The sequence below is a fragment of the Anas platyrhynchos genome, chromosome 18 (assembly GCF_047663525.1).
Source record: "Anas platyrhynchos isolate ZD024472 breed Pekin duck chromosome 18, IASCAAS_PekinDuck_T2T, whole genome shotgun sequence".
Taxonomy (NCBI): Eukaryota; Metazoa; Chordata; class Aves; order Anseriformes; family Anatidae; genus Anas; species Anas platyrhynchos.
In genome coordinates, this window is record NC_092604.1 from 6,202,030 (window position 1) to 6,229,432 (window position 27,403).

The 27,403-nt window shown below is 47.6% G+C and overlaps 1 protein-coding gene across 10 annotated transcripts in view; it reads left to right on the forward strand.

Annotated features, from left to right (window-relative positions):
- The window catches only part of PAPPA (pappalysin 1), a 383,667-nt gene that overhangs the window by 349,224 nt on the left and 7,040 nt on the right, over window positions 1-27,403 (forward strand). For all 10 annotated transcript variants that reach the window (XM_072025100.1, XM_072025099.1, XM_072025103.1 and 7 more), the window contains 4 exons: window positions 3,308-3,455; window positions 6,049-6,158; window positions 13,024-13,095; window positions 16,929-17,027. In XM_072025100.1, the coding sequence (XP_071881201.1) occupies window positions 3,308-3,455; window positions 6,049-6,158; window positions 13,024-13,095; window positions 16,929-17,027 (429 nt within the window). The remainder of the gene's footprint in view (window positions 1-3,307; window positions 3,456-6,048; window positions 6,159-13,023; window positions 13,096-16,928; window positions 17,028-27,403) is intronic.

The following is a 27,403-nucleotide window of genomic DNA, read 5'->3' on the forward strand; positions in this document are numbered from 1 at the left end:
CCTTGAACTCTTGTGAGACCAGAAACAAAGAGATGGAGAAGGGAAATACGTAATTAAAGTAGAAAAAGAGAGAGGCTTTGAAGAGCTTGGAAATATCATTTTTATGACTATAGTAGTGGTATTAACTATTACCCATAGAGGACTAGCAATGAGTGACATTGTTTTCTAGACAAGTAAGTAGCTGAAAAATCTGTGTCAGTGGCTCTCTGATCTAGGTAGGCATTATCAAATATGGTTTCTGGTCTTATATTAGTACAGGAGGAAATAAAGAGTAATGAATGAAAGAAGGATATGAGTTACATCCACTCATCCTGTTTGCTCTTTCTGTTTTACCTTGCTTTTCTCTCCATTTCTTTTTCCCTTTATCACCATGTGTATGCCATAGATCATTTATAGGGATTATCACTATTCAAGTGAACTGTCTGTAAACTTCCATGGTTTTTGTGGCTGCAAAGGTGTGACAAGGCATCAGAGGTCAGATCCTTATCCAGCATAAATCAGCGTGTTGCCTTTGACTTCATAGGAGCTGTGTTCACTGATACGAGAAGGTCTGGTCTTTAATATCATGTTTGAAATGTTTAGTTTACCTCACCAGAGGTAATTATAGTTTGTGAGATGAGTAACTTCTCCCAGAAGTGCTACTGCTTAATACATTTGGGAAGAGAAAATGGGGATGTGGAAGCTGCTGTTACTATACACGCTGCAGAGAACAGAGCACTCTGTCAAAGGTCTTTTAATATTAGTCCTATTTCTGAGAACATCTGAAAAAGGGATCAGACCTTCCATAGTGCCAGTGATCGGAAAAACACCTCTGATACCTGCTCCAAATGTTAAAATCCAGAACTACAGAAGAAACAGCGCTGAGGCTTCTGAGACGGGAAAACTGCACTTGCTGCCCCTGTTCCCTGCAAAATTGTCCTGCCCACTTCATGGAGATGGGAGGTAGAGCCTGGGGTTTTGTATCAGAGCACCTGAAGATCTGTTTTTATAAGTCTTATGAGAAGTTTCAAGACTTGTGAAATGCACACATGGGTGCAGTTTGGGTGGGAAGCTCAGGGATATGGCATCTGTGGCTTTGTGCGCTTGGTCAAACCATCAGTGCCAGTGCAGGGAAACCAGGGCCATGAGGGACAACAGGTATGAGAGCTTTATGTTTGCTTTTAAAGGAGCTGGATGTGAAGAGAGGCAGGCAGTGGAATCAGGGTTACAGCAACAATTAAGTGAGCTGTGGAAAGTGAGAGATACAGCTACGTCTCTATTCTTTGAAGGGAAGATTGTAGTGACTTTTCAGCTGTTAAAGCACCTTGAGCAAAGAAGCAGGTAACATCCTGAGAAGGGGATTTGCAGAGAAAGGTATTTCCAGATATCCCAGAAAATAGACAGAAAAAGAGGAAGAACTCCTGGCACAAGGCAAAACCACTTGAGAGGTGTTAATTATTTAAGGATTAAACCCCACTAAGTCTCTCTCAGCTATATAAGGTGATAATGCACGTTGCATCCAAGCAAGAAACCCAGCAGGGATTTTCACAAGAGATTTTGCAGGTCAGGGAATGATGGACAGGATGTTACTATAGCAATGGATATCCTGGGATCTCTGAGTACATTGCAGAAACTACACAATAGTACCCTCAAACACAGCCAACTCTGGCAACATAAATCAGGTTTCATGGCTCACCTTTAGAACACTGGCATGCAAATTGCAATGGAAGTGCACCACACTTGCTAAAACAGCAAATTGTGCTCAATTATCACTTAGCAATCTCTTCCTGAATTTGTCACCATGCTGAAAGATCATTACTCAGCTCTGCATATGGCATCTCTTAATCACCAGGAGCATAATGGTCATTTAAGCAGGTGCCTCCCCCAGCACCCAGAGCAAGGGCCTTCCATTTCTGAATATTGCGCACAAATCGTGTAAACGGTCAGATCTAAATTAATCAGTTTCTGCAAAACTGGCCCTTAGCTGAGTCACCAAACTGGATCACACCCTGAGTCCATCTGGTCCATTATCCTTTCATATGATTTTCTTATTACTCCTGGCAATGGCCAGATGTCTAGAGAAGGGGATGCAGGTCCCACACAGTATGCCAATAAGACCACTTTGTATCTCACTAAATATTATGTTCATCAACAAAGCTGAGCAAAAACAGGCATTAAGATATCAAATATAACACTAACACCAAAGGCTGTGCAATTGTGCACACCTGCACTGGGGACTTGTGCAGATCCCTCTGCAACAAGGGGTGTGGGACCTAGGGAAGAGCTCCCAAGACTCAAGCATCCCTGCTGGGATTGGGATCCCAGCATAGACAGCACACTAAAATATCCCCAAAGATATCTAGCACAGTCTCCTAGAACAGGGTGGGTAGGTTGCAGGCAACATGCCTGGTATGTGTAATGGGCAAGGAGAAGCAGAGATCCTGTCTGGTTCTCCCACTGAGCAGGGTCACCGTGGGAGGCTTGGAGCTGAGCCACCCCAGGCATCCTCCTGTTGATTGTCCCACATCACCCCGTGGCAGTTAGGCTCGCAGATCCTGCCGAACAGCTTGTGCAGAAATCCCCAATGCTATGTGGATAGATCTGACAAAAGATTGCCTGTGCACTCCTTTGTTGTTTCTAAAGGGCATGATATTTCCCCTTGGACTTTGGTATTCACTCTTCAGTATCGTACAGAAAATCTTTGCTATAAGAGAAATGTCATATTCCATTCCTTGCCCATTCCCACACCAGAGGGTTTTTTTTTTCTCCTTTCCACCTGCCTCTGTGCATATCTGCCTCAGCCTCTTCATTCGCTGTCATTCAAGGCAGCCAAGCTCTAAAGAGCATGTTCTGCCCTGCTGAGCATCCCTGCTCGTGTCCCGCTTCCCTTCCTCCTTCAGCTGGCCATTGGGGATTCTTTCTTTTCTGAGACAAAGATGATGCAACTAGTTACAAAATGGAAGAGGGAAAAGGTTGTCTGCTGTCAACACAGACCTCTCAACGGGAAGAAAGAGGGCAGATGGGGTGCATGCACCTTTATTGCAGCTGTAGTGTGTCCTTTTTAAGGTAGAGACCATGAAAGAGCCTTGTAAAGACATCACATTGCACAGAAGAGGAATGTGTGCGTGTGGCACAGGCTTCCTTTTATTTATTGCTCAGAAGAAAACCCCTCCTTGCCCACCAGAGCTGGCAGTCCCAACCGGGGCCTGTCCCAGCTCCAGAGCTTTGCTCCCACTTTGGCTCTGCCCGCTTCTCCCTTCCCAGCCTGTTTGCTGTCCTTGCTGTCGTTTTTGTGACCATCCTCGCTATCTCCTTCTCTCATTCCCAGGGCCGTGGAAGCAACGTGATTCATTGCCGGAAGGATGGCACCTGGAGCGGCTCCTTTCATCTCTGCAGGGAAATGCAGGGCCAGTGCGCCCTGCCCACGCAGCTCAACAGCCACCTGAAGCTGCAGTGCTCCGGCGGCTACGGCATAGGTCTGTGAGCATCAGCAGTGAAGGGGATGAGGAAGAGGATGGGATTGAGTGGGAGGAAGGAAGGAGTCTGCAGTCCTTCAAGTCACCTTCTCCTATGGACCTGTTTGCCTGAGTGGGAGGCTGCTATGGGTGGATTTATAGGGAGCTGCTTTTAGGAAGGATGATGCTCTAGAGGCTGGGAGGCACATAACATGCTGACTGCCTGCTCCTTCTGGCATTTCCAGTTTCACTGTGTCCTTTCTTGGGCAGCTGGTTTTAAGGGGCAGCCAGCAAGCCAGACTGCACCAAAGACAGATCCAGTCCTAAAATAAGGGGAGATCTTGCACCTCAGTTTGCTCTTACAATTTTGTAATGTCCCCCTCCTTCAATCCCACATACACACACACACCTCAGTTGCCAAAAGGCAGGATGCTGGCAGGGAAGCACAGCAGCAGGATCATTCACATCTCCCCAGAAAGAATATGAGACCAGCTGAGAATCCCTTTGGTATGGCTGTTTTTTAGGAGCTCGTTTAAGGATGTTTTGCCCTTCCACCTAGGGTGTCTGGTCACTCTGCAGGGAGTGTTGAGCTTTGGGGTACTTTCTGAGCTCAGCTTCGCTTTGTGTCACCCAGGCATACTTTCCATACTGCAAACACACAAAATTGGATTTTCAGCCCCAATTTTTAAAGTCTCCCTGCTGCACGGGTTGCAATGGGAGCTGCACAAGCTGCAGCCCCACCAGACCCCTTCCTGCAGCCCCCCACCAGGCCCCCTACCCCCGTCTGCCCCTTTGAACTTGGAGAAATTTCCTCGTTTCGTGGCTCCCTCATTATATCGCAGCCATGTGAGGGACCACGAGCCGCCTTGTGTTCCCTCCCTGGGGAGGAGAACACAACCTGGATGAGATCACCGCTCTGTAACGATGCCAATTACAGATCATATATCAAAACAATTCCGACCCGCTCCTCGCCGTCAGTGTAAATAGTGCAGCAGAGCGCGGGAGAGCGAGCAGCAAGCAGGCTGCGGCGACTCTTAATGTGGCAAGGCGTTTTACCCTTGAGATGAGGTTACCTGCCTGAGCCGGGCAGGGCTTTACAAAGGGAGAAATTGGGATTTCTGGCCTGGAGAGAGGAGCTTGGAGCTGGGAGCAGGAGGGCCTGCAGCTGCCTAGGCAGTGGGCTCCTGCCTTCCCTCCATCCTCTCCCAGCCCCACCAGCTTGGCCGCAGGTGCCATGCCCAGATGCGAGGTCTGGAGGACCTGGTCCTGGGACAAGGCCATGCAGCCGTCCTGCAGGCAAGGATCCATGGGCTGGATCCTCCTGGAGAGCACGAGGAACAGCTCGCAGAGGGCACAGCGGCCGTTGGCTTGTATCCTCAGCAGATGGAGACATACCACACACTTTGTTAGGCTCACCCAGCACCACCTTTCGGGATCAGGTTGTTGGGGTTTTCTTCTCTTTTTGGTGTTTTCGGGAGCCTGATCGATGGCCTTCCAAGAAGGTGTGCTCCCTCCACTTGCTCGCAGTAGGTCTTCAGGCACTTGTCCAGTGGGGCCATGGAGCTGCTACCGCGTGCACTAGAGAAGCAAAACAAACCCCAGGCGCTACCAGAGCCTCCCTGGCCAAGCAGGGTCTGCTTTGCTCCCGCTGACTCCTCCACGAGGGAGGATGCGAGAAGGCAGAAGCAGGTGCGGGAAATAATAGCATCCAGGCGTGGTCACTGTGAATCCCACACACCTTCGGTAATTCCTCAGACACCTAATCTGCCCTTCCAGGCTGAGGTGTGTGTTGAGCCAAAGGTTCAGCTCTCCAAACCAGCCCGGAGATTAATTCCTCCCCCAGCGCTGATTGGAGTGCAGAAATCCTAATGACATGTTTGCAGCAGCTGTGCCATTCAAGAGTGATTTTCCAGGGGGGAAATGGTAATGGTCCAACACACTAGGGCTTACGGTTGTGTCACCACAGGGCTCTGGGATATTGCCGCAGAGTATCGCAGCATGTTTTAATAAAGAAAGGACATGATTCCCACCGGGCATGACAGTTAATCAGAGAAAAACCAGGTTTATGTGTGAACAAAGCCATCATTACCTCTCTGTGTACTTATCAACTATGGGACTTAGGTGATAGCCCGTCTGCAGTATCATTAGGCTTGGCCACCATCTGAAAGATTATTATTGAAGGTCTGTAAATTTGCTAGATCAAGCGGGAGGATTATGTCATGTCATAGGTGAGATGAGTTCGGCAGCCTTAGCTTAATCAGACCCATTGCTTGAAAGAGCAGTCGAAATGGAAAAACTTTCACATTTTCTTGATGATCGGAAAGAACAAAACCTGACCCCCCTCCTGGAGTTAATAGCCAGAGAAATACCTAGATATGCAGCTCATATAAAAAGACCCTGGAATATCTGCCCACCCCCCCAGTCTCCTGCAGAGAGGCAGGGTTGTACTCGGCATTTCGTGTGTGGCTAGAAGATATGTGATAGTTATGATTGACTGCTAATTGCAATTTAGGAAAAACGAGCCCTAATCCTGTCCTTCAGCTGGAAGGATGCTGGAAGGGTAAGAAGCTGCTTGCTTGGTGCTGTAGCTTTATCCTCTCTATTTTGTGTGCAGGCGCAGAGTGTACCACCTCGTGTCTGGATCACAGTCATGAGCCCATCCTCCTGCGTGTGAACGAGACTGTGCAAGACATCCAACACTGGATGAACCCTCAAAGAGTGAAGGTCAGTGCCTGACAATTTTACTAACTAATCCCTTGCTGCGTGTTTGCATGCAGTGAGCAAACAGTGTTACCCGTGGTTCATCCAGTGAGGGGAGTATAAGAGAAAAGCTTCTGCCCTTCAGGAAAAGAACTCCTGGTTTTTATTGTGTCTTTGTGTGCTGTTCTAGCAACGTGGTGCCTTTTTCTCCAAGTTGTTTTCTTTCTGTGCTTTGCCAGTGAAAATCTCTTCAAGGTAGAGGCCCCAGTTCACTGTGCTCAGATCCACCTAGCACCTCCAAGGGTCTGATGTGGGAATGTGATTCATTACACAGGAAAATGTGATGGAAAATGAAAGAACAGGCATTAGCCAGGCCTTATTCTCTTCTTCCTCTTCAGTACAGTTTCAGTGGCAGGGCAGGATTTTTCGACACTGCTTTAGGATGACAGAAGAAGCTGATACAGAGGATATTTTGTTTCCTGAAGCAGCAGAGCTGGCTGGGTCCTCCCCCTGCCCGTTTGCCCGCATGCGAGAGCTGCCTGCTCAGCACAGCCCCTTCCAGAGGTCACCACTTCTTCCTCCTGCCCTGCAAAGGCATGGGCAACATCCACCACTTGCAATGCGCTGTCCTGTGCACCCTCCAGCACACGGCAGCGCCGTCTGTCCCTGTGGGGACACTCAGGCCCACGCACAACACCTTGCACACACACTCAGCCACACACACGCATGCCACTGGCAGCAAATAGCTGCTTGTCTCCTGTCTCCACTGGGATACCAGTGGGAGACACCCACCGCTTCCTGAAAACCCTCATGCGTCTACATAAACATGCCCTCCTGCTCTGAAATGCCTGCAAACAGGCGCTTGTGCACATGCAGGGTTTCTGCAGGTGTAGGCACCTACCCAGGCGTGCTCAGGTGCAAGTCAGAAGGTGCTGGCCCATCCATCACCTGCCACCAGAGCGCAGGTTGCTGGTGGTGCATGAACAAACACCGTCTGCCTTTATGTAGTTGGCCCCAGCTTTGCCGCAGCCTGTGCTTTGCACACTGGAGCTAGATTTAGTAAGAGAGCAGGCAGCCAGCACAGCCCCAGTATATACAGAGCAGCTTTGACAATCTATTTGCTTCTCCACATGCCTAAATGTGTACCCAGGGCTTGGGATTTTTTTCAGTCTGGCCTTGGCTGTGGGTAGCGAGCTGCTCTGAAAATCTCCACCACTTTATATTTCCCTATTTCATACGGGGCCATACGGAGCAATAGAATAAATCCTGGAAAGGGATGAGGAACATAAGTCCAGAGAATACGACAAGCTCATAGTGTCCGTCCCAGCTTCCCACTCACTCCAGACGCCGAGATTATATTACTGCCTAAGCCTGGGCTTTGCCAAGTTTCTGGCATGAAACATAAAGAAAACCCCTATCTCTGTATTAGGGGCAATTTCTCACTGGCCCTTTCCCGAGTGCTAGACTTTTAAGTGGTTTTGTAATTCATGGTGAAATAAAGTGACAGCTTCCCTCCCGTTCTCTGCTGTGCTCCTTCGTTTATTGATGCGGGTGCGCAGAGGGAGCTGTAACGAGTTTTATACCTGCAGGTCTCTGGAGGGCTCATTAGGCAGCAGGGAAAACACAGAGTAGTAAAGGGGGAGATGAGGGGAGTGAGGGATGGAGGCAAAATCACAGTTTCCAAGAGTACAGTGGTAAATAAGACCTTGTTTGCCCTGATGGTGAGGACCTTGCAGGAGCTTTAGGCTGTGAGTAGATACAAGTTTGACCCACAAGCAATTTGTAGGTGAGATTTGGGCTGGAAAAGTTGCACTGGGAGATGGAGGGGAACCTTTTGGGGCCTGCAGAGAACAGCTCCGTGCTCTGTCTCCGTGGGACCCAGAGCTGTGTCCTCCCAGACAGGGCCTGGCTGGGTTGTGTAGGGTTTTCTGCTTGTCGAGTAGCAGCACCAGGCTGAAAGACAAACCTGAAGGGCAGGCGGCTGGCGGGGCGATGCTAAGACATGCTGGAGGGGATTTTTTTTGAAGTTGTAAGACATCCATCACGTTCTGCTCCCCAGATAAGAGGATGTCACCCACGGGGAGCCGTGCCTCGCAGGGAGCCCACGCTGGGGGAAAAGCTGCTGCCAGTGGAGACCCTGGGGAGATGGGGACTGGGATGCCTTAGGGGAAGGTCCCCATGGCAATATGCTATGTATCATTAATAATATGTGTCTCTATTTACGTTCACTGACAGCTCGCTGTTGTGCCATATGAGCAAAGCGACCAGCTGGTTGCATTTACACGCAATCTTTGTTGATCTTGAAGTACTTGAATAATACAAAGGAAACACTTCTAGTTACTTAATTTCAGGCACAAATAACATACAAATCAGTGCAGTATGAGCAGCAGATAAAGGCAGAACCTGTCTGTGGGGTCTATATTTGAGAGGACAGGCACAGATGAAACAGGGAGAGCTGGCAAGAAAAAAATATATTTGTGTGTGACTGCTCAAGCAACAGCTGTTGTGGAAGCAAAGTGGGAAGAGGGAACCATCCCTCCTCTGGGAGTTGTTTAGAGCAGAGCTGTGCAAATCACTTGATTTTTCGGTTCGCTGGAAGTTCTGTCAAATTAAAAAAAAAAAATGTTTTCTGCTAACCAAAGTGATTTTTTTGTTGCTGTGATTTTTGGTGAACCAAAAAATTGGAGAAAAACCATGTTGGTTTGAGCATAACTTCATATTTAATTTCCAAGCATTTTTAATCTTTTTGTTTAATAAATGAAATAAACTTAGAAATTAAGTGTCCTCTCAAAGGAACAACAACAGCAGATATTTTGTTTAGAAAAGTGTCATAATATTAATGTGTTTTTTTCAGAATTGGTTGAGGCTGAGTTGCTTTGCTTGGTCTGAAACAGATTGCTGAAATCAGGGCAAATTTGCAGTGTCTTCCAAATCAACATGTTCAGCAGGAACAAAAAGCCACCTGAAATCTTTCGTGTGTCTGTTGCACTGTGGCAGGCCATGTTCGGAGCAATCATTGCTCTGCCCATGATTTCCCATTTTCCGCGTGCGTGCAAGGGGCAGTGAGCTGCTGAAGACACCTACAGATAGAGCTGCCAAGACTGACTATAAGGCAGTGGAGAGAAAAAAGTGAAATGGCTCAGAAGGAAAGCTTGACAGCTCTTTCCCAGTGACTGCCGACACCTAATTTCCTAGGTTGTCTGAGTTTGGGTCCCTGCCTTTGTGTCAAATGTTTTGCAAGCATGTGTATGCCTGGGCAGCCTCAAAATGGTCTGTGTGCCCCGGCTGTGCCTACCTGTGTGGCTGACAGGGGATGCTGCCCCACTGCTGGCCAAGTTTTCCCCTATGTTTTGCACCCAAACACTGGAAGTCCTGGGATTGTGGGTGTCCTGGAGACATCAAGGGGAATTCTCTTTAAATACCGAGAGCAACCAGAATCTCTTGCAGAATCTTAGGCTTTGCAGCTTTCCTCTTTGCTTCCCCTCAACTCTTCCTGTGAGTTTGGGGCTCATTTTACAGGCAGAGAAACTGAGTCACAGCACGGTGAGGTGATTTATGGCAGTGTGGGGACCAAGTGCTCAGGAACACAGGGGCTCCTGCACTGTGTGGAGCTCCAGGAGGCCACAGACACCAAGATCCACATCTCCCCTCACTTGTCAGCAGCGTCTGGTCCCCTCACCACCCTGACATTCAGCCCACAGTTAATTGTCGCGTTCATTTAGTGCCTGAGGAGAGAGTTAGCCGAGGCCAGCGGATGCCGGTCCCCATGCTCCAGCCCCGGGGGACACATGGCCCATCTAAGGTGGAGGAGAGCTCTCCAAGGCCTCTCCTGGGGAAACCTAATCCCCTCCGCAGCCCACAAATGGTTGACATCATTGTGTCAGTCCCACAATGGGGAGGGAAGCGCCGTGACCGGAGGCACTAGGTCTTCCCTCACAAGGAGAAAATGACAGCTTGATTTGCTTTCTTGGCTCTTTGTTACCTACTGTGGGAGCGCATCCCGGCTTCCTCTCCCTTCGCAGCAGATGGAGTCACAGCCACCAAACCACAGCTGGAGCTGAATGGCGTTTATGGGATGGGGACAGGAGCAAAGGCAAGGCACCATGGCCGAGCGGGAGGGCAGCTGTGCTGCAGAAGCCGATATGTGAGGGCAGACGGGGGCCATGAGGCCTGCACATGTCGCTGCAGTGGCCTGGAGGTGTGTGGAGGGATGGGGCTCCTGTACTGTCGCCGAGGGAGAGGCCCCAAGGGCTTCCCCCAGCACATGTCAGAGGTGGTCCTGCCATCCTCTTTCTGCACCTTTTGGTGGCCTTCCCTTCAGTTGGATCCTGGTCACATTAACAGGCTCCTGCCTCAGCACTGCCTACACCCCTCCTTGCTTTTTGTTCATTGATTTATCTCTATCTCATTGCCCCGTACAGCACCCTCCTGCACCTTTGTGTCTGTTAGCACTGCAGGAGGCAGAAGTGATGCCCAGCAACCCGAATCCTCCCCAATTTCTCAAATTTCCAGCCCTCTACCCACTCCCCCTTTCCTGCCCTGCCACACTGCACACAGCACAGCAGAAGCCTGAGGGTACAAACAGGCCTTGTGCTGTGAATTCAGGTTTGGAAAATCAACAAGGGGAGCCAGGACTGTGATCAAGGCCCATTCCCCAGCATACTCTGCTTCCAGCTCCATGAAATTTAGCAGGATTGAACCTAGCTGGAGTAGCTCTAATAGTCTCTGCTAGCAAAGAATCGTCTGAGGAGAAGGCAAAGTAACTGGGACTAAGCCACTGGGCCACATTCCCATGCATGACTGTCCAGTTGAATCCTTTTGGCAGACACTGACTCTCGCAGAGAGGGGAAGAGATGAGTGGTGATTGTGGTGAAATGCTCTGGTTATCTGCTGGGACCTGAAACCTTTCCCAGGAGCTGTGTGAGTGTCCCACTGACCCAGTGATTAATCTCACGCAAGGTCAACTGGCTGTCCTACGCTGTAGCCTGGGGCTGCACGCCCTTTCCCTGGAAGCCGTCCAGCCAAAGGCTGTTTTAGCCACTGGGACTTAAGATGACCTTGAGGCAGAGCAGAGATCTGCGCTCTGAGGAGAGCACCGTCCTAGCAGAGGTGTCACCTTCCTTCTGCTCCTCTAAGGGGAAGGACAAAATGCAATAGCTGCTGGGTTTTTGATGCTGGGAAGGTCAGGGAAACAGTGCATCTTCTCTGAGGGATTGATCTCACTTGGAAACCTCCTTTCGTAAGAGCCTGTTTCAGAGCTATTCGACTCCTTTTGTTAGCTCCAAATGCTCATACACATCCACGTGGTTCAAGAGGTTTTGTAGATATTGATGCTTCTTACCAGGGGAATGTGAGATGCCCGTTGGAAGTACACTTTTCCTCCTTATTGGCTGGCTTCACATACGGGAGGCAAATGCCTGAGTTTTTCTACTTTGGTTTAAGACTTTGGTTCAAAGGCTCCTGAACTGCTTCCTTTCCTCTCCCCCCTCCCGATCTGTTGACTGGCCTTGTTTATTTTGAAACCTAGAAAAGTTTCCTTTCTTTTCCCTCTGAAGTGCAATAAACAGAAGAGGGGGGGAAAAAAAATCTCACCATTTGTGGCAGGCAACAGCCTGGAAATCTCCAGCTGTCTGTCAGGAGCACACTGGGGGAGCACCGCAGGGCCCCCGCACCTTGCAGCCTCCCTCCTGGGGGACAAGCAGGGTCCCCCCCTCTCCCGGCCGCTTCTGCACTCACACAGACGGGCCCTGTTGTGAGGCAGGTGGGGCAAGCCGGGCTTGACTAATAGTGGAAAATCCGAGAGCATCGGAAAGATAAACAGCCCCAGTCAGATAGTATAAAAGTCCTTTTGCTAGCACACGCCAGGTAAGCCTCAAATGACAGAAACTGTGAAAACATGCTGAGGTTCCCCTGCAGATGGATTAAATTAGCCCTCAAATAAACAGGGGAAGGGATGGCTTGTGCGTCAGGTCTTCCCAAATGTTAATTCCTTCCTTCCCCATGCCTCCATCCAACCCCAGCCCCTGCCCTTTGATGAGTACCTGCATGTTCATCTTGCCCGTTGTAGTGTTTCATCCGCGGAAGATAACCCAAGAAGGAACATTGTCGTGATGAAAGGATGGGAGTCCCATCACCTAGATGTCCATGGTATTGGACGTCCATCTCCACTGACTGGCCAAACGTTTCATCCACTCTTAAAATCTAAGTTTCCATGTCTGCAGGCAGACAATGACTGCCCTTGGTGTGTCTTTGAGTAGGCAGGTATCTCATTTTTCTCCAAAACTAGGCACTCCAACTTTTTTCTTACAGAAAATCTATAAACATAGTCAGTGCAGAAATTATTATAAAGCTCATAGAGTGAAACAGATGACGCTGTCCTTTCTGGGGGTTATTTTGAAGGTGTGTAGTGGGATGTGCTTCTATTTAAGAGCTAAAGGATGGTGCGAAAATGTATCTAAAAGTCCACCTTTATCTGTTTACATCTTCAAGAAGCACAGATATGGGTAGTGAAACAGAGCAATGCTTTGCAGCACCAAAGAAATCCCTAAATGAATTCCTAAAATGACTCTTCCCTACCCAGGAGCTGGACAGTGGACCTGTGCCTTTGCCTTTCTCTGCCTTGTTCCCCCACCATGAGTAAAATATTGGACATGACATTTTAGGAAAACCTTAAATATTATTTTACTCTCAAATGTTCTGTTATTGCAAGTGTCAAGTCCAACACTTCTTGTAAATACCTGGAGGAGAGCCAGGTCCTGAGAACACAAGAGGTGTTAGGAACTGAACTTCATTGGTTAGGTACAGGAGAGCCATAGGAACCAGCACGCTGACTTTCTGTACACTGATTTCTTTGTCTTAACTTGATTTTTTTTTTCCTTCTCTCCTCCAGAGCGTTGTCTGCACGGCAGGACTCAAGTGGTACCCTCACCCTTCCCTGATTCATTGTGTCAAAGGCTGCGAGGTGAGCTTTTGCATTAGTTCAGACGGTCCCTGCTAGCTCTTCTAAATGTTATGGTAGCAGTCACTGCAGTCACGTGGGCTGGAAATGTTTTTCAAGTGGGGCAGACAGACTTTTGCTTTGACCATCTTGTCAATTAAACTGAGATCTCCTGCACCAGTTCTGACACTCAGTGTTGAAACTGGTGATTTTCCTAGAACCGATGGCTGGGTGAGGTGACTCTTGCAGGAGCTGAATGATCAAGTGGCTTAAGAAAATTGGTAGACTTTCAGAAATTCACAGGATTTGGGACTTTCTGGGAAGCCGCAAAAAGCCTTTATTTGTTTTCCACATCTTACTAAAGAACCAATGTTTCCTAAGGCAAGCTAGACTTCAGGCTTTGGTGTGGAGATAAACTTTAAGAATGACAGAGGAAAAAATGATGCCACTTGGTGGACAGAACAGCTGGACAGTGAGCAAATCAGGCATCCTTCCACCAAGAGCCTCTATCCGAACAGGAAAAAAATCCGAAAAATGTAGTTGCATTTTTAGCTATTATATATTTTTACAGTCTTACTTCTTATATGCAATAAGCGATTACTTTGGAGAATGATGTTTCTGCTGGCAGCAATCTTTGTGTAGTCAGAACTCTTAAGATGTTGCCAGTGGTTAAGTGGGGCTGGAGCACCTTTCTCTGGGTCGTGGCACTCATGGTTGCCATCATGCCAGGACTTGAGTGCCTCACCCACCTCAAGAAGTCAATCCTTGGGGCATCTCTGTAAGGCTAGGAAGCATGATGCTCATTTTGCAAGTGGGAAAACTCACAGGCAGGGGCATTGGTTGCATGGACGTGCTCTGGAAGAGCTGTGTCTTGAACCCAGATCTGCCTTCATACAGCACCAACTAGACTCCCGCACTCAGTTTTACAAGCGCATTGAAGTTATTTGCCCACAGTGGTGGAACGTGGCACAGAACTCCTAAATCTGACACAAAACACTAGACCACATTGCTGTACGGCGTGATTTGTCTTGAAGTGAAAGACAGGTTTCCTTCGCATACAAATGTTGGGCCCAAGAGGGTAATAACTCTCCAACAATGTAATAGTTTCTGTCTAGTTGCTCCCTAAATGAAAAGCATTCTGCTGTCAGTGCTTTGAATGTCATAAGCCATCTCACGCATTACATTCATGCAGGCTGGCTGGGCGCCCCTATTCTCCAAAGAGAGCTAAAATAACATCCAGCGACCATTAAGAAATGCCATTCAGGTGCTGATGCACCATTGGGTATCCATTCTCCTGCTGTTTAAGGGTAGTTGTTACTGAGGCAAACTTTGCAATGATGTAATAATTTACCAGAAGCCATTATTACTGACATGCTTTTTCTCAGCATTTTCCTTCCTTCCATCATTGTTAATTGCCAGATCCCTCTGCATCAATAGACACTTCCTTCTTTTCATCATTCATTCAGCAGTGTCACTGCATCGCAATCTATCATCTTGGAAGGCTTTGCCCAGACAATTGATAATGGCCTCTAGCATCATTTTTAGAGCATGATGCTTCCAGGATCCAAGAATGGGCCAGAGCTTGTTCTCTGGCATTAAGATTTCAGAAGAAATGCCGTCTTCACCAAGCCTTTTTCATGATTATGGAAACAGAGAATAATATGCCAGTAGGTCAATGATACTGGGCCAGTAAGCTGATACAATCCCTAATGTATTAATTTCCTTAGCATTACGGAGGGTTCCCTGAATAGAAGGCTGCAAGCGGGGCGTTATTTTGCTCTTGGCAATCAATGTGGTAACCCAGACTGCTGCAATGTGATTTTTTGTCGCTCCCTAGTGGCAGGAATAGAGGTTTATGAGTCAGCCACGTACTTCTAGGCAGCTAACTTAGGTGTTTTATTGGAAAAGTAGTGCCCCTGGGCTACCTATATAGTTAGTGGAGAGAACAAGGCTCCTCCAAAAATGTAGGAGCACTGAGATATGCATGACACTACAGACCTCACCCTCGACAGCGAGTCCTCCAGGGCCTCCCAAATGAGGATTTGGGTACCAAATCGTAATAGATGTTATTTGTCCCATTGTTTTCCTCCAAAGGATGGACTTCCCTACTCTATGCCAGTGTGAATAAATGGCAAATTCTTCCATAAATTCCTCTCAGTACTTTTCCAGTGTTTGTAGGTGTTGGTTACAGGTGTGAGCATGGAAAATTAAAGCAAACTTTCTTAACAAGCAGGCATGGCCAGGCAATATGAGGGAAACATGGAGAAGCCTATTGAAATGTCTTGGGAGGTTGAGCAAAGTTCACCTTTTTGAATATGACCAGGTTGGCATAAAAATCTCTCTCCATCTGTTTATAAATAATTCCCTTGTAACTCATGGTATATTAATTAAATTGGAAGGGCCTTTACAAGTTAAAGTCTTTGTCTATACAAATGAGTCAATCTGTGGCAGTTGGCAGAGTTAAGCCAATTTGCAGGGATAGGACTCTCAACCTGTAATTCTGCTTTCTTTGTTGGCATTTGCTGGATTTGCTTTTAACAAAACAAGTGACACTCAATTAGTCAGTCATTTCCTGGTAGTCCTGCCCTGGTCCAATATTGCCATTATTGCCTGGACTTCATATACCATAATAGAGATCCTTAAACCTGCAAAACAGCAGTAAAAGCTTGCATCCACACCACTCCACGGAGTTCATTTCAACACAGCTGAGTACGGCCGTGGCTCTTTCTAGGGAGAGCATGGCGAGCTCTCACTGCTAGTTCCTCAGGTGTCTATCATCAGGAAATCTCTGGTACTGCAATTGCTGCTAAATCCTCCCAGGAACCCTCCACAAGCCTCCCCAGCCTCTCTGTGAAGATGATTTCTTATAGGAAAGTCCCTCGTGTGTTTTTCTCAGTGCAGAACAAATGAATTTTCCAAAGAGCAAATAAAATGGGAATGTCCCCATGAGCCTGCGAGTGAAAGAAGTGTTACGGAGATATGACTGGGCTCTCTGATCAGCATCCATTTTTCCAAACTTTCAGAGCTGCTTGAGTTTCTCATAGATGGCATGGTGGTTTTTTAGCATCAGGCACAGACTTGACTTCCAAGCAAGTCTCTTGAGGACTCCAATGTGTAATGAAGATCCAGACTTCAAACCTTTTCTTCAAAAATCATGATTATTATGCAGGGCCTGTGCAGCGCATAGACTGGCGATCACGTTGCACAGACTAGTGACCACATTTTCTTTTTCAAGGTGATTTATGAATTTTACTTAATAGCTCTCCTCAACAGCCCTCTGAATAATTGCCATTATCCCAGCTCTAAACTTGGAGTGGAGGGAGATTACATGTCGTGGCCAAGGTCACACACAGTAAGTGCTAGGTAGAGGATGAGGGCATGTAGTCCCTGTGCCCAGCTCTGATGGCTTCCATTTCTCTTTGAAATATGTTTGTACCCTCCTTGCTGACACTTGTTGCATAGTTAGGAGAACTGTGGTTGAAAGTACAACTATTAAAAGCAAGCCAGTTTTGTTGCTATACATAACCTTCTTCTTTTCCCACATAGTTTCAGAAGGTTAGCTTAAAATTATCAAAAGGTGACACAAATTTAGATGCCTTGATGCTGTTCTCTGGGCCTAGTTAAATTAATATTCTCGAAGCATCTTCTTATGTGGGATGTGAAAAGCCAACAAGGGCTCTAGTGTCCTTTTTTTTCTGTCTGCTCTGAAAGGAGAGGGGAATAATTATCTCTTGTTTTTCAGGGCAGTCAGTAATGTTACAAACTATATGGCTCCTTCAAGGCTTCATCTTGTTCTGGCAACTATTACTGTTAATCCCTGTCCATGTCCTCAGTCTCTCTGCTTTTTCACTTTCCAGCCTTTCATGGGGGACAACTACTGTGACTCCATCAACAACCGAGCCTTCTGCAACTATGATGGTGGGGACTGCTGTGCCTCAACAGTCAAGACCAAAAAGGTAAGGATGCCCCTTTCTTTTTTTTCCCTGGGAATTCCTCATGGAGTGTTGCTTTGTGCCCAGAGAAATTTTATTTTTACTAGAATAGGTGATCTGAGGTCTCAGAAGAACCTTCAGTCCAGGCACCACCTCACTATTGACATTCAATTCTTGTTGGTTTGTTTTGAAGTTCTCTCTTGATATGTATGTGCATTTCCCAGCAGAACCTGCCTTATGCCATGCCATGTAAGGCACATCCTTAAAGTAGTTAGAGGTGTTCATTCATTTCTGTTGTAAATAAACACTAGCTGCGATATAGGCAAAGGCCATCTCCCTCCTAAACTCTTGAGTATGTTCATCAGGAAAGCTGTTGGTCATCCATTTTGCATCTAGTGCTCAACAGACCTTCACAGAGAGACACTGAGAAGGGTATATTTGCCCAACCTGCTATCCACCATCACTGCTTAAAAAGGAGACTAAAAGTTCAGATTAATTTAGAGAGGAGCAGAGAGACAACCAGAAATGTCATTGCAAGTCTGTGCGTCATTCCATGTGCACCCACATGCACATGGCTCTCTGACCATCACACCAAAACAATAGAGTAGGACAGACAGAGGTGCAGAGAAAAGCAGCAGGATTGGTCAGAGGTAGGAAATGTCTTCTGCACAAGGAGAAACCACTTACCTCAACTAGGACATGAAAAACTTGCAAAAGAAGCAATGAGTATCAGTAGTGGCAGAAATTTATAAAATCAAAATTTAATGGAGAGAAGATGCTTAGGTAAATAAAATCCTCCATTTCTTATCACTTAGCAATTAAGGGGTGAATTGGTAGTTACCTGGAGGCAGGATCCAGACAAATGAGAGAAAGTGCTTGTTCACACTGTGTGAATTTAAGTGACAGGATGCATTGCCACAGAGTATTAGTAAGATCAAAATATATTTGAAGTCAAAACAAGAATAGGCACATTCATGGAGGAAAGGTCCATCAGTAGCTATTAAACACAGTGATCTGGTTGCAGTTTCTGGCACAGCAATACCTAAAACACTCAATTCCTGAGCAAGAAAAGGATCCCTCTACACATCCCCTTATTTTTAATGCTTTTTTTTTTTTTTTTAATACTCATTTCTGGCTAGTGTTAGAGACAGGAGAGTGATGAAGCTTGTGGTTTGAAACACTACAATATTTCATACATTTCTAAACAGGATAGATTTTGAACTTATTTCCCAAAGAAAGGGAAGAAACTTGTAGCCTCTGGCATGAACAATTTTTACCTCATCTTCAAGATTTGAGTGTAGATCAGAATGAAGAAAATCCAGCTATTTTAAGTATCTGATGTACATTAATAAATTTGAAAGCTTGAGAATAGACAGAGGAAGCCTAGATTTAGCGATGAGATCATGCATTTTACCAGTCTGAGGAAGAAGCTTCTCTCTACCGCAGCTAAGGGACTGAAGACCTCTTTGTAGGGAACTGTCCTTTCTAAAACAGCTTTTGATGGGGGGGTTCTTTTCCTTGGTTCAGCCAAAGATCTTGTGCTGGTGCAGTGCTGCGGGCTGTATCTGGCCCATCTGGGGACACTGGGAAAGGGAAGTGGACGTGTCTTGGGGCAGAGACAGGACTGAAACACATAGGGTGTGGGGCTGAATTGAGGGGGAGAGGGGCAGGAGTAAGGTTTGGGAGCAAAATTTATTGCTGGACGGGGAGCTGAGACAGAGTGGGGTCTGCACAGACCAGGCAGTCGTGAGCACTCACCAGCCAGGCGAGTCACACTGCAAATATCTGCTGCTTCGCTGCCACCCAGAAACGAGGTGACCACCCAGGCAGGGGAACGCGCTTTGTAGCCCTGTCGTTTGCTGTTTTCTGTGCTAAAACTGCCCGACGCAAGGAGCAGATTGTTCAGAGGCAGGCAGCTGGGCACACTTCTAGTGCATTTCGCCCACGGAGAGGGAGGTTTTGAGTTTTTCTGGGGGGTAAATCTACTTTCACTGACTGCACTGGGAAACCCTTCCTGAAGCCTGTCACATCCTTGGCGTGCACTCAGCTCTCCAAAGCTTCTCCTCTCTCCCAAAACACCACCGATGACCCAGAGGCCAAACAAGGCACTTGAAAGTGAGAAAACTGCCTTCTCCTTGCGCCTTGCAGGCCAAAAGCAAGAAGTCCAAGTCTCAGTGTATTACATTTATTGGGTAAAGAGGGGGCTAACAGCACTGCATGGCAGACTGGGACACCTGCAGCGGCAGCAGCGTGGCTCTATGAGTTATTTTCCTGTCTGAGGCCTTTGACTGGAGAGCAGATTTTGGGCAAGGCTGTTCAAACACAGCTCTGCCTTTGAAGAACTTTATGAGTGGAGCGTTACAGGAGATATTCCAAGGGGAAAAACAATGAAAGGTGAGAGAAAAGGGAGCTGAATAAAAATACTCCGCATACCAAATCCTTCCAGCACAATTTGCCACCTACTTAAACAGGCACAGTTTTAAAATACACATTGGGTGTAAAAGCCAAAAACCTGGAGGAGACATAGGGAGGGGCGAGTCCAGCTCCGTTAATTCCAATACCAGATGAGGATGTATTTTCATATGGTTGTAGAGAGAGTGAAACACATGAAAGAGCCTGCTTTGCTCCTTTTCTTTCAGGGTTACGTACTATGTGGCAGATGTGTCAGTCTTTTAAAGCCCCTGCAAGTTTACCCATAAATGTCTAACATTTATGCAACACCTGTTTTTCTCCCAAAATGTCACAGGACATTTTACAAGCTTGAGATTTATCATCTTTTCACCGTCGCAGCCATTGCTGAGGTGACACATGGTTCACATTTAACAGAACATAGCAACTCCGCACGTTATTTTAGGAAAGGGCTGAAGATTAACATTGCATCATGTGAAGATTCAGAAGCTAACAGTCAAGTAAGAGCTGACTTCAGATCTTTAATGTCCGCAAACTGTCAAGACTTAAGTTACACTGCATTCCCACCACCCTCCCCAAAACATTTTCGGCTCACGCAGTGCTGCAGTCCGGGTTGTCTGAAAGCACAAAGATTCAACCCATATTCACGTTAATCTCGAGCCTTCTTATTTAATGTCAGATTCTGCTCCTGTTTTATCGGCCTGAAAATGCACAAGAGGCTTCCATGCCGCATTTGCTTAGGCCACGTTTCCTCTTTGCATTTGAGCATTAGCAGCAAATGACCTTGTGCATTTCTGCACCAAGAGGGGAGCAGAGCGGTGTGACTTATCTGGCCAACCACTGGCTAATCAGCAATGTTGCTTAGATAGGAAATAATGAGTATTTGCTCTGCACTATTCCCAATCAGTCCAGAGAGCTTAAAAGAAATCATTAAAGACCTCTATTGAACACTGCAAACACCAGCGAATAAATTCAGTCATATTCTGTGCATAAATTCTAGGCAACTGCAGTCAGCATGCGGGAAAGAGAGACATTCATCAGCTTAATTATTTGTTATGTGCTAATTGATCAGCGTCCCCATGCAGTGGGCAAGAAGCCAGGGCTGGCTCAGCGGCGGGCAGCACCCAGGGCAGCAGGGACACTCGTCCTGCAGTGCCTGACGGTGCGGCCCCAAGCGCGGGGAGGTGACACGGTCTGCAGTTGAGGCAGAGGACAGGGCTGCATGGCTTGCCCTGTGTATGACCCAGGAGCAGCTTTGAGAGACAGGAAGGCCATTGCCGGCCAACCTCCAAGGGAGAGAAAGCTTCTGTTGTGTATCTGGAGGGGATAAAGTCTTCCGTGAAGGACAAAACAAAATCCCGTCTCCTTTTCATCTTCCTCTCCTCCTGACCCAGCACAGGTTGCCAGCTCCCTTCTTGCCTGGCTGCTCTAGGAAGTTGCTTCTTGCTTTGTGCCCTGCTGCAGATAAAAGAAGATATTATTTTTTAAAACATTAAATACATGACAGTGCTGAAGTGGGGAAAATAAATAACCCGGGCATTGCTGGCTGCCTCTGGGCTGGCGGCTCCTGGGGTGTGCAGCGTGCCAAGGAGAGTAGATGGCTGTTTCTTTCCGATTGGTTTCAGGAAATCTCTCCAGTCGCTGTTCTCCTTCACTTCTTTTCTCTTTTCCTTCCCTTCTACAGCTTTTCCCTGTGCAAGGCTGTCTAGAAAGGCCTCACAGAAATCCGAAATGTTTCTCTTCAGGCTCTGCTTACGTACTTTGTTCCAGACTCAAATTGCAGATTTGCTTAGTTGAAGATCCGGCAGTCTGGTCCCTGCAAATTTAAACACACGGAATTTGCCGCTTTAAATTTTCCCCAACATAAACTGTCTGAAAAAGCAAACTTTCTTCTGCCTTTCTTCTCCGTTTTCTCTTTTCATCACATAAGGGGTAAACCTGCAACCCCCGTGAGAAAAACGTGTCTCAATCAGTTATCGCCCAGGTTTTCCCTCGACCACTTTGCCCGTAGCACTTAGAAAAGAAAAAGAAAAATCATCCTGGCAAAAATTCCCATCTCAAATGCCGCCCCTTCAGCCTCTTGACATTTCTGTCCAACACCTTGGAGAGGAAAAACAGCAAGTGCCTTGGCGGAAAACAAATGAGGACTTGCGGTAGATAGAAAACCGCGTGGGATTCATCCAAAGCTTTGCTTATCTACGAGATATGCAACTTATCAAAACCTCTTCAGAGACTTTATGGCCGAGAATTCAAGGCCTAAAGAAAGGAGCTTTGAACTGAAGGGCTGCTGCTGGCTCCAGCAGGGATTTCCCAAGCCTGTCCCTGGCTCCCCGGAAAGGGGGGGTCTGCCCCCTTCCCACCCCTAAGAAAACAGCAATAGTCATCTCTTGGTATTTTGGAGAAATCAAGGCCTTTGCCCAGCTCTTCCTGCAACACAGACCTGTCCTGGGGAATCACAGGTCCTGCTCCCCTGGCAGAACGTGGCTGTGAGGCAGCTCACACAATTAGCAGCCTAAGTGACCACCCTGGCCGAGGCAAGTCAGCTTATCCAGAAGGATCGATGTCCATGGCACGATGCTGCTCCGAACTGCTTGCATGTCCCCAGCTGGGTGTGTTTGTCAGCTCTATAATTAGCTGGAGAGATACAATGAATGGCGGGTGAGCTCGGAGGAAGGACGGATACAATGCGAAGTGTTGCTTCATGCCTCTGGAAGCGGCTCCGCGCTGCTGCGTGCTCCAAGCATGCTGCAGCACCCAGGCGTTTGGGTGAACTCACTTACCCAGGAGCTTTTTGATCGCAGCGTGAGTGGCTCGCTGCTGGCCATGTGAGGAGCGCTTTCAGTCATGGTTGGATGTGATGGGAGCTTATTTTGGGGCTCAGGGCTGGTTTCATAATTGTTCGGGGAGGCTTTCCAGGCGGCGATAAATTAAAAGCAGGGATGGTAGTAGCACATGCTGCCTATGCTGAGAGAACATTCTTGGCTTCAAGGGACGCGGGGCTTCCCACAACATACAGCGTTCCCAGGGGAAGCGCTCGTGGAGGGTGTTTGCTTTGCCATCCGACCTCACTTCATTAGCAAGTGTTACAAAAACCAGCGAACAAACCTTCCCCGCTCCACCGCCAGCTATTTGGCCGCTGGGTGGTCTGGCTGCTATTAAATCTTTGGTGATTATTTAGACTAATTACATTCATGTTTGCACAATCAGTAGCACAAGGGTAGGAAGCACAGCTGATCGCTGCGCAACTGAGCCGCGCTCGCGCTCCGTGTGGTTTGGCACGTGGTGGGCTCCCTCGCACGGCTCGGCCCCGGCGGGTGCTGGAGCTCGGCGGGGATGCAGGGAGCGGGCACCCAGCTCCCCGTGCCGGCAGGGCTTTCCCAAGCTTCCCAGCTGGCTTCAGGCCATTGCAGTTGCTCCAGTTCTGGTGGAGCTGCTCCTGGTTCGCACCCGGTGGAGGGAGAGGAGCGTCTGTTGGATTTGGTTGAGCTATGTCTTGTTCTATGGGGCTTCCATATGGGAAAGTCCGGTTTATAGAGCTGCAAATAACAGAAAACAAACAAACAAAAAAAATTAGGGCTTTTCCCGCAAGCTTCTTCTTTGCCTTTCCCAGGCCCTCTCAAGCGGTGCCCTAGGTGTGAACCTGCATACCATTCCCCGTAGTTAAATGGGGCTCTTTCTTGTTCCATTATCTCCAAACAGCCCTTGTGACCTAAATGCCAAAAACCCCTGGGAAGAACCTTACAAGATGCATTTTTGTCCCACAAGGGCCTTGTCAGGGAACAAAATACTCCCCGGCGTTTGAGCTGCGAGGGTCTCGGGAGGTGCGGGGCCGCGACACTCAGCACAGCCTGCCACGCTTATCTTGACACGCCGCGTTCGCCGCAGAGGCTGTGTCTGCTGCGGGGTCTTCATATTTCCAGTTCGTCTTGTCTGGGAGATTTCGCAAACACTTCAGAGCTGAAATCTAACAACAGGCTGTTTCCCAACACTTCGCATCCCTCCTCCCCTGGTAGCCCCCTGCCTCCAGCCCTGGCCTGATTCTGCCCACCCTGGACGGGAGGTACAGCCGGGTCAAAGTGATATGAGCATGTGTGAGGGATGAGCTCCGAACCTCTGCAGAAGTGTTTCCCATCCCTCCCTGTACCTGTCTGCGATTTCTCCTGTCAGTGTTCCCACAGGTTTCCTACAGACTGGCCTTTCTCAGCAGGGATCTGTCTTGGGATATCACCAGCCTCTTTAGATAGGTGCTGCTTAGCCAGGATTTGTGGCCCTTGACTCCTTTCATGACCTGGATCCCAGTTCAGCACTGGTATGTTCCATCGTTGCCTTTGTTCCCACAGAGCATGGCATCAAGGGCAAATGCTGCCATTTCCAAAAGTAACTTGACTTCTGGCCATCGTCCTGTCACCTGACATGGTTGAGGACACTCAGGGCTCCCATACTCTGGTGGAGGACAGAGGTATGGGGTCAAACTCTGCTCCACATGGGTGACGAGTTGGGAGTCGGGTAGTGTTACACCCCAGGCATGTGAATTAGGCACAGGCATGGTGACCCATCACCTGCAGCAATGTGGCCAGAGCTCCTGGAGCAATTCACTGCCAAAAAATAAGAGGACTGGGATGGTCTGGATCATCCCTGCCAGCCTCCTGCTGAGCCCATGAGCCTGCGCCTGCTGCAGGTGCTGCTTTAGGTTCAGAGCAGGATGTACCGCACCATGCACGCTCCCAGGGTGACAGGCATGATTTAGGCTCTGCCTGTTGTGTCTTAAAAATAGGTCTGTGGTCCTCTTTGCTTCAGGTGTGCCCCACATTCTCCTGAGTGCTGTTGATCCAAGCCATGGCTTTGTTTCTGGATCACCTCCAGGAGATGTGTGCGTGTGTAGGGAGAGTGTGTAGGCATGCAGAGCTCTGTTCTTCGCTTGTGTCTTTCTCAGATTATTTTAGGTAGCCTGTGGAGACAATATCCTACAGTACTTCATCAAATAACCGAGCCAGGCCCTAAGCTTGATTTTCAGCTTTTCCTCCATGCCCTCCTACGTGCTAGCCAGGTTTTCTACAAGGGGAGGTGTAGGGGAAATGCAGGACTTGGCAGGTGAAAGGAAGAGGAGATGATTCTTTAATAGTGTTTTACAATGGATATATCTGGAAATTTCAGTGCAGGTCATACATTTTGTTAATGAGTTGGGCTTTCACTGATCTATTTAAAAAGAAAAGCAGCAGTTAGTCTCGGAGTACGTATATGTGGGCTCCACACCTAAATGGGCTATCATTCAGAAAAAGGCTCAGTATTTATTATTTCTAGCACATCCAGCAGCTTTGTTCATGGCTCTGTACTCCACAGGGCTATCGCTGAACAAGCCCAAGACAAAAGACAGTTCTTGTTCAAAAGGGATTGAAGGTTTCTCTGCACTGGGTACTTCTGACAATCCCAATAGATGCTATGTGTGGGTTTGAGTCCCTAAATACCTCTGGAAATCAGATCCTTGGGGAACTCAAATGTGTATTTGTTGTAGATGATATTTAAAGTGGAAACCCTCTGTCACTGCTAAGTGTTTGGCAAATTTTGTCTTGTCTAATGTGACTGTGGATGTGCTCATCGCCCACAGAAATCTTTGACTTTTCAATTAATAGAAAACTGATCTCCAGAGCTTGCTGCCATAAGACAAAACAATTCATCTATCTGGACAATAGTACTGTAAAAATTAAATTTCGTACAAAATTCTGTAAAGGACATAAAGTGAATAAGGCTAATCTGATCAGGACGAAACCCTCTTACAATCAGGCTACCCACTGCTGCAACTGCTGTTGCAGCCCTGTTTTTGGGGCCGTGGTATTGCCCTAGAGAGACAGCTTCTGTGCTTCTGTCCATGAGCAGTCAGAAAGCCAGAGGGTTTTAGAGGGCACCACATGGAAAGACACTTCTCTAGTGGCTCCTTCTTCCCAGAAATTTGCTGCAAGGTAGAAGCAATCTATTCTCCTACATGTACCTTTTGTTTGGGTAGGGAGGAGACGGAATGAAGAAAGTAGAGTGCTCCAAGGCAACATCAGACTTATGGCAGTTTGGGATTTTAAGGTCACGTTTTCAGCACAGCCCACAGAGTAAGTCAGGGGAATGAGAGCCGGCAGCCTGGAAACACAGTCGTGCAGGGTTTTTGCTCTTGGCTCTGATGTTCCTGCAAGTAAAATGTTAGCATTTCTGGGATCGCCGTGCCAGCAAGAGATAGCACTGTCCTGCTCGTGCATGGAGAGCAGCAGAGACAAGGAGCAGTAAGATAATCATGGCTAATTTTAGCTGCTTTACTGAAATGCCTGAGTCTGGTGTGTTGTTGTCCTGTGTTCAATGCAAAATACGTATCCACCTTCTCTGTGCGCCTGTCTTTCTTTGAACGCAGGAGCTGCTAAATTGCCTTTGTTAGGCTGCTAGAGACAAATGCAGTGAATCTAGGCCAGGGAGAGGAAAAAGCTTGATCAAGACAAATGAAAGAACCAGGATCCCAGGTCTTGCCTCCAACCAGTAGCTTCGTTGTACAACAGGAAGGATTTTTTAAGTCAGAAGCATTGCCAAATCCAGGCTGAACTGAATGATTCAGGATAAAAAATAAAAGTAAGGGAAAACTCAAGACATATTTACATGTTTTGTTTGGGCATTTTCTGAGTGAAGTAATTTTTTATTTCAAGACATAACTTTTGCTCTGAATAGCCTTTTTTATTTTTATGTATTGGAGAGAAAGGTCAAACCTGAACTGTAGCAGATAATCTAAACCAAAATGTTTCCCTCTAAGCTGAACAAAATAATAATAAAAAAAGTCATTTTCTTTCATGTATCATTTTTTTTTCTCTCCAGTATTTTAATTCAGTCATTAAACAATCCCTCCTCAGCCTCCTTCCCAAACCCCATTGTTTACAGACTTCTCCATTTTCCTATCTAAGAATATTCATAACGCTGTGATATGGGACAGTCCTACTTTGGCTGGCGTCTGTTGGATCAAGTGACCCTTAAACTCCTATTGTTTTCTGCAATTTCTAAAACTTCTTCAGTATCCAGTTACTTGAATTCATTTGTTTTTAAGCTTTTGGGCTCTCTCTCCTCTTTGCAACCTCCACATCTGCAGGAAGGTAGATTCTGATTATTCACAGGTTGTTTCTTTAGCTCCTGTTACCAAGGCCACGTCTTGATGAAGAGTCATCACCCCGTTCTACCTGGAGGGTCAGGTCTTCTGGGAACGAAGGCAAAAGCAACGGGAGGAGCCTCCCTAAACCCTGATTTGGTGATGAGTGTTGGCTATTTAATGTCTCTGTCAGCATGTCCCTGCCTTAGGCTCCCCAGTTGTGAAATAAAGCCCCACGCCCCGCCATCCCGCTCGGGTGTGTGTCAGGAGAAAGGCACGCTGCGGATGGACATGCAGGGACACGCAGCCGAGGTCTGGGGGGAAATGACAGCTCTGTGCTCATGCACAGCGCTTGGTCTGCGTTCCTGGATGCGCCGCTGATGACACGCGGGAAGCAGGCATACCCAGGCTTCATGGCCTGGAGAAAAAAGTGTTGATGAAAGAGCAAACGTGTGGCAGCAGGGCCGAGGGGAGCAGGCTGAGCGCGCGTGCGGCGCTCGCCGGGAACATTTGAGCAGGTTGTGGCACCGACTTGGGAGGAGTGTACGAAGGGGAATGAGGTCATTCATTCGCTCAGCCTGCGCAGATGGGAGAAGTTCTTGGGAATTCACTTCAGGGCAAGCAAGATGCTGTTCCACTGCCACCCCCTTTTCTTTATGTAAATGCCGTGATGCAATATGCCAAAATCAACTTCCGCTAGCCAGGCACTGCAGGCTATTGTTTCAGCTCCTTCCCACGCTTCTGCAGAGAGATCGTGGCCAGATTTTATCTGCACGTAGCAGTCTCTCACTTGCATTCCTTTGCTGTTCCTCAGTGCCCGTTAGCTGCATCTGTTGACCTTAAACACAACAGGTATTTAGGGAGGTCTGTTTGCTGGACTGCC